Below are 7978 nucleotides of genomic sequence, written 5' to 3' on the forward strand. Positions count from 1 at the left end.
ATCCGGTTTCGTATTTGGATTTCGGTTGATTTTTACGGTTTCGAATTTTTTGAACATGATTATGGACACACAATTAATAATTAATACTAAAAATCAAATATGAAATAAAACATATTTATAATTCCCAAAATATTCTCATAAACATGAAAATCACCAAACATAACATATTCTTAAATAATGCAAATAGAAAAAGAAATCGCATAGCATTTGAAAACAAAATTAAAAATAACGAAAAGCAACACCAAACATCTAGATCATCAAGTATCTTATTAATCCAACGGTACCACCTACAAATAAACCGAACATATATTTATAAGCATAAAGTTACATATTATAACAATTAATAAATATATTATCACAAATTTGTGGTACGAATACCGATAAATATGTGGAAGGCCACGCGACACACGCGCCTCCAGCATCTTCAACTCGCATAAATAGATCAAATGGTCTGACCAATAATGAACCCCTTTTAATGATTCCTTGAACTTCTACGCTATACCAATCCTCTCCAATCTCAATACCGCCAAATTCCGTTGTTGGATCCATGCTCCTCAACCATGCTTTTGCTACCTTCTCGTACGTAACAATGTTGTGGAGAAAAACTTCATCTACGACCTAGAGTACCGTTATCAACAAGCATGTATGAAGGTAAAAAAAAAAAACTAAATCAGACAAGTTGTGGTTTTAAATATTAAAATACCTTAAGACGTGGACGTGGAGGTACATTGACTCTAATGTCGCCCTGTGATCCTGTGTTATCTTCAACAACTGAACCATTCTTATCTAACAACGCCGCTTTTTGATTTGTATTTTCTTCCACAAGTACTTCATTGTCGGACTTTAGTTTAACGTTCTCTATAAGAACAACATTGCGACTAGGTATATTACCCCATAGATCAGCTTGTCGCACACCTAATCCATACATGTCGGCTACCCCATATTTATTGTTGCCCACAACTTGAGCAAAAACATCATCCGGTCCAGGAGCATCTACTGTTCCTTCAGGTAGATCTTTAGTTAGGTCATCCATGTTTTTCTGCATTTAATGAAACAAATGAAAAGTTTGATATACATAATAAGATAGATCCCTACAAACAATTATGAGCAGTCTGATAATGGCCATGATGTAATTAACTGTAATATACAGAATGAGACTTGATTTTACAATACAGTTTTTAATTGCAGTTGATAATGGCCATGACATACTAATTATATGCAATATACAGAATAGATCAATACAAACTGTGGATAATTACAGTTTTTACACAACCACTCGTACATATATATCAATCACTTGTATAACGCAATCTGAAATTAAATATAATACTTACAATTGCGGTTTTAGCTGCTTCACACTTAGTAGTGCCTCCTTTGGAAAAACATTTTCAAAACATAGTCATTCGAGTTGGAGATTTGCGCTCTTTAGCTTAATTAAAAAAAATATAAAGAAATAAGTACTAACAATGGATATCCTTATAGTGTAGTAATAAGTGCCACTCAAAATTACCTTGAGCTCTTCACGTATACGTGCATAACTCTTTTTACCTGTGACGTGCACCATATGCTTTTTGGCCCGATTTGCTTTGTTTTTCGCACATTTCTCCTGAAATGGGAATTTTAAATATCGTATTATGAAAGCAAGTAATGTGAATTTTTGTTATACCTGAACCGTTTCAGTATTCCAACTAGCAAAAGCTCGGCCGCGCGTTGCAGCGGCAGTTTTAGGTAGCCTGTTGGTGTCATTAGGCCGAACCATGCATTGCGGCAGTTGTTTTTTATTGTAGTTTGGGTAAACAAAGTGGTTATGTCGACGCAAGTAGTTTACATTAGGTGGCCATATTTACAAAATGACTATTTTTATACATAGCTATCATCAAGTTGTTTGTCAACAAATAGTCATGGAAGAAGCAAACAAATATCAATGCAAGGTGGAGTAAAAAATAACAAATAATATTTAGAGCATTTACCAACAATATTAGCTAAAAAAATTACACAATTAAAGCAGACATGTACACGATTGAAACATTAGTTTAGCAAATCAATATCAATATCTGAGAACAAATTACACACAAATAAATATTAATAATAACGCTTTTACGAAAAACAGCTAACAAAAGTAGATTATACCTGCTTTGTAAGCACCAAACAATTCTTCCTCTTTTAACGTCGATACATACTCCGTATTGTTTAACCTTCATATGAAAAACCCTTGTAATAATATCAGCACGGGCCATTTTGTGCATTGTTATGAAAAACCGTGGGTCACCTTGGTCCTCCGGTAAATGATGCAGGTAAGATAGTTCTTGAACCAACCTTGGATTCACGATGATCACCCCTGTTTAAAGCATCATACAATTGCTGCCATTACGTAACAAAAAAGTGAAGGTGTATATGCTCACAGTGTGATGAGGAAAACGGCTGATATCTCTACCGATTAAATTCAGAGAAGTAACTTGAATTGGTTGAATAAGTTTAATAAACTAAATTTCGCCTAAATTTCCTAAAATAGGTCGACCCAATCCAACCCTTCCATTTTGAGAGCTACAAAGTCCTACTCAGTCAACATTAAGTTGTAAAAGTCATTATGAAGGCGCATCCTACCAGGAGTTCCAATACATAAAGGTTACGCCACTCTAACATATTTTTTTGTATTATTTAGCTGTTTGTTGTGTTTTTATATTAGATTAGATGTTGGATATGTGATAGGGTAAAGGTTTCTAGGATGTCTGTGTCGCTAATTGTACATAGCTAATAGTGCACGGCTAATAGCGGTTTGTTTACATGGCTAATATTATCCGAAAGAGTAATGTAATCCGAAAGAGTAACGTAGTATTACCTATAAGCATAGACAAAATGGCTACGATTATTGTCCTACAGGTTCAACGTTTCATTATGGTTGGTTGATGTTGTACTTGGACATTTTCTTTTAGTTCTATCTTCTGTTCCTGAAAATAGTAAAAAAAAAAAAAAAAAAAACTGTTAGAAAACACCTTGAGTTGTATAATAGAAAGTCACTGGTGAAATTGCTGAAATAGAAGATGCTTAATGAGATATACTTGCCCATCCATACATAAGGTTAAGAAGTTGCTGTTGTTGATGTAAATAAGACTTTGACTGTTATAGTTATATAAAGTAAGTGGTAAGTAACAATGAAAAAATAAAAACTGCATCGTTGTGATTTATTGCTAACAGGGTATAAAAAGAGCATAGACATAATAAAAATTGTGTTATAGCGACTCATTGCAAACATATCTAATCTAATGTTCAACAACATAATAAAAACCACAACATCGTGATTCATAACAAGCATGGTAAAGCTTATACCTATGATATCATAAAAACTGCAGGTGCTATCTAAGTTCCTACAATGCAATTGTGAAGTAAGAAAGATTAGATTACGTTAGCTATATCTTGTTAACTTTTGAATATATACATACATATGTACCATTAACAAAACACAAAAAACAAACTTTTATATTTGACAACAGTCACAACATCTCGATTATCAATCCAATCTATAACTTTACAGCCACTTACATTCCATTTTAATAGTATTAAAGAGGTCTCAAATTCTAACCCGGAGACTGAGTTTCGTTAAAGAGGTCTTAATAGTATACTAAAACCTCAGTCGAAGGGGAACTCGCCGATTCCAAAATGTCGGCAAGAAGAGTTAAGCTGAACATACTATTAGGTAACATGGGAAACAAAAAACAAAGTATAGTTAAATAAATACCTTTATATTCATCTGTAATAGAAGTTTGACCGAGAATGTGTGCCTTCTGCAAATACAAAAATATTCAATAAGGACCATTCCAATGCAAATAAAGAGTCATGTAACAAAATTAAAGAAGCTGTAAACAACCAAAAGATTATACCTTGTGAATTTGAGTAGACTTCAGAGGACATACCATTCCATGTAACCATTTATCAAACCTCAAACATTGACATAGTGAAAATATCTAAGATGGAGGTGGATATTTAGAACCATTTTCTTATGGGGTTGGTTTGCATTATGTTTAATCTAAGGGGTCATACGATTAAGTTAAAATAGTCACCTACAAATTATATGTGTCAAAGATCATCGAAACTGTAGTCTTGGAGCCTAAAACGGTTCAACAAAAAGTCTGCACATGAACAAATGTGTCATTACTTTCGAGTATTAACCCAACCATTTTGCCACCAATAATCTAGTATGAAATTTCAGTGATTTATATCATACTCACATTTGGGTAAATGATTGAGAAGGTGGCGATTGTCTAATAGCGTCCAAGATGAGTATCAACCACAGATGCGCCAACCAACGGTATAAGATGTCAAGTTCTAGTGCAAGTTGAATGATTTCTTGAAGCAACTGGGCTATACTGATTCATCTTCTTGAGTTTTATTTTCTAGGGTTTCTACTTCAGACGTTATTATAATCACTAAAACCGATGAAATCAAAGCACTGTGCGTGAGCCTCTGTGTGTTTAAACTTGGTGTGTTTGTATACAGATATAGACGTAGATCAAACAAAAAACGGAAAACCCTAATTTGTGAAAAGAGGGGAGTAGACGGCTGAATTTTGGGGGTATGTGAGGGAATGAACGCACAGTTTAAATTAAATTAAATTTAAATTTAATTAAATTAAATTTATTCTGAAAAGAGAGTTTGAAATTGTTTTAATTTTCGGCTCGGGGGAATGAAATATTTGGGATATAAAAAGGCGGGGTGGGTGAAATTTGGGGATAAATTGGAGCAATTTAACGAGGCTTGGATTTTTTTTATTTTTTGTGCGAAAAATAAAAAACTATATAAACAAAAACTTATTCATCGAAAGATGAAAAAAATCAAACAAGAATACAACGATGCAACGGCTCGGTTTGAAACTAAAAACGAAAAGAAAATCTAGCCTCTAGCTACAATCGAACCAAACCTAGCCAAAGAGACAAACATTATAACCCACGAAACAACCAAAAACTTTAAATCGAGCTAGGAGCATAGGATAACCACAAAATCAAAACACACCAATGAACTTAAGTCTGAGCCTCAAGCAACAAACAAATTAGGAACCAAATAAAATGAAAGAAAATGAAGCATGAAGAGTGTCAAACGAAATTAAGCACCCGGTTTTATTACACCCCGTTATTCGAGTCTTTCGAAAAAACCGGCCGAAATCATTTTCGCACCAATGTTAACCTCATTATCCCGAACTACAAACTCCTCAACTACCGCCTTATTTTTGTTTTTCTCCAACTTCTTTTTAGTGCAATCGAAACCGCTCGATCCTAAGGAACTATGGTCTACAAACGAAACAGACTTCTTCAAAAAAAACCACCTCGGGAGACGGAGTCGTAACTAAACATGAGACTTGGTAGCTTCAAACTTATCACCACAATGTACTGAATCGACTTCAAGAGTAGAATGAGCAACTTTCTTAAATTTTGCTCTTGAAGAAACTCTAGCGGCAGTAGGACTTTTAACTGAATGGGTTAGGAGTAGGCTCAAACCCATATTGAAAAGCCTGCCTTATTTTTTATTGTGTATTTGAATTTTTTTTTTATTTTTTTGCAAAAATAGTAGTAAAGATCAAATGATCCGGGATTATAACATTAACACAGTTATGATGAATCATAATACAGACTCGGTGGTGGTTCAATTGTCCACGGGTGAACATGTGGTCGTTCAATTGTTCGGTGGTGGTCCACTGGGGGTCTGGTGGTCTAGCGGTGGTTTAGTGGTATGTTGGTCTGATGGTAATATGTTGATCCACCGGTGGTCTGGTGAAGGTCATTTAGTGTGTTGGTGGTATGGTGCTCCACTGTTGGTCTGGGGGTTCATTGGTTCGGTGTTGGTTTGTTGGTTTGGTTGTGGTCTATTGCTCTACTATCCAAACAATACCACCACCGCACAACTAAACTGCTACAGAACTAACAGAAAGTTACCCGCCTAACAACGGACCACCAGACCAACAGCGGACCAACGAACCACCATTGGACCACCTAAAAACTGAACCACTACATGAATACCATTGGAAAAATGAATCACCACCGGACCACCACCAGATTAGTATGCCACCAACCACTCGACCACCACTACCACCACCGGACCACTAAACTACAACTGAACCACTAGAGTGCCACTAGACCACCGAACCATCACTGGACCAACATACCACCACCGGACTAACAGACCACTACAGAACTAACTGATCACCACTAGGCCACTGAACCACCGAACCAACATCAGACCACCACTGGACTACCAGACCACACCGAACCACCACCACCACCAACAACCACTGCCACCACCAACCACCACCACCCACCATCCGCTACCACCACGTACCACCTGGCACCACCCACCACCACCACGAACCACCTGCCACCATCCACCACCCACCACCACCAACCACGAATATCTTTCTCAGCCTATTCATTAACCTGAAATATAAAGATTATACTACACACCTACCAATATTTTGTGTTAAACCGAACCCCCTAAGATTGTTTTCAACCGTGGCGGTGATATCAAAGTCAAGTGATGTACTTTTTGGTGATATGGCAAGGTCAAAAGATGAAGTTAAATAAAAGGGAGTGTCAAATTTGAGGATTAAATTTATGAATGGGTGATGTGGTAAAATATTATTGGTAGTTGGGTATAAAATATATTAATTAATAATATATAAAAATATTTGAAAAAATCTGATTGGTTGACACACATTTGACACACCAGTCAAATTCTCGACTGACGCCCCGGGCGTCAAATTTTGACGCCGCGTTAGGGGCGTCAAGGGCGTCAAAGCTGTTGCCAAGTGGGATAACGGGAGAAATTTGACGCCGGGTTATATGCAGTCTAATACAACAACAACAACAACAATACCCAATCCCACACTTGTAGGGTATGGGGGAGGTGAGACGTAAACAATCCTTCATCTACCCTAGGACAAAGAGAAATCATTTCACCACCCTGAGTGAAACACTCACAAGAGTAGCGAAAGTCATCCCTCTCTATGTTCGACGGATAAAGAGATTGCTTGCAACGGACCTCCGGCCAAAAAAAAATATAAAAATAAAAAATAAAATGCCATCGCCATGAAAATGGTGGAGCAAATTTCCATGGGTTTTAAAATGTTGCCTGGGATTCGATTTAGGCTCTAAGCGACAGTCAAGTCGCCAATAAGTAGACGCTTGCTGATGGCTTCCGAAACAGAGCCGTATTAAAAAAAAAAAAAAAAAAAAACCTTCCTTAGCGTGTTCTGCAGAAAAAAAACCTTAGCGGGTTATATGCAGTCTAATACAATAAATTACAATTACAATTGACATTGACACAATATTCAATATTCCAAAACCTTAAATTCTTCTCCAAATTTCAACCAACCCGCCCTTATCTTCCAATTATTTCATCGCCTCAAATTTATCTAAAACAATTTCTACAATCTACTCATATCCGGTTTCACTCTCAATTTCAGTCATATATTTTCAAGAATCAAGGTTTCTCATTATATCTTTAATCCATATATGAAATCGTGTATAGTAAACCGAAGCAAAGTGTAATCACTAACAAGGCTGTTTTAACCCTAATCCTTCGTATATGTCAAACACTACACACTTTGATGGTTCAGATACGAAGTTTGCAGACATTTATGTTGGAAATATGTTCTCGGGTTGGCTATGGTTCGACCGTGGTTTGACCGTGGTACATATATTCCGAAGATATGCCCATGACATTAAATAATAAAAGTCCATTTATCCTATTCGGTCACACACAAAGGTCAATCGTAAATTGTTTGATATACCTTCTAATCGGAAATTAATTTATTAATCATTAGTTAATGGTTTAATAAATTAAGTAAGTTTTTTTTTATGTGTGTACATATACTTACAAATATAAATATGTAGAGATTTGATTAGATTTTGCAAATCATATTTTATATAATATATAAGATTTGATTTGATATAAATAAGATTTGATTTGATTTATAAATTTTATTTTATAT

General features: G+C 35.7%; 1 protein-coding gene across 1 annotated transcript; it reads right to left on the reverse strand.

Moving 5' to 3' along the window:
• Nucleotides 1–269: 269 nt before the first annotated feature.
• Nucleotides 270–1759, reverse strand: LOC139849614 (uncharacterized). The gene is made up of 5 exons (XM_071839249.1): nucleotides 1667–1759; nucleotides 1511–1606; nucleotides 704–1039; nucleotides 379–618; nucleotides 270–287 (listed from the first exon to the last, which is right to left on the reverse strand). Exons 1-5 carry the CDS (start codon nucleotides 1757–1759, stop codon nucleotides 270–272), a joined length of 783 nt encoding a protein of 260 aa, XP_071695350.1.
• Between the last annotated feature and the right edge of the window lie 6219 nt (nucleotides 1760–7978).

This window comes from Rutidosis leptorrhynchoides, chromosome 5 (genome assembly GCF_046630445.1).
Source record: "Rutidosis leptorrhynchoides isolate AG116_Rl617_1_P2 chromosome 5, CSIRO_AGI_Rlap_v1, whole genome shotgun sequence".
Classification (NCBI taxonomy): domain Eukaryota; kingdom Viridiplantae; phylum Streptophyta; class Magnoliopsida; order Asterales; family Asteraceae; genus Rutidosis; species Rutidosis leptorrhynchoides.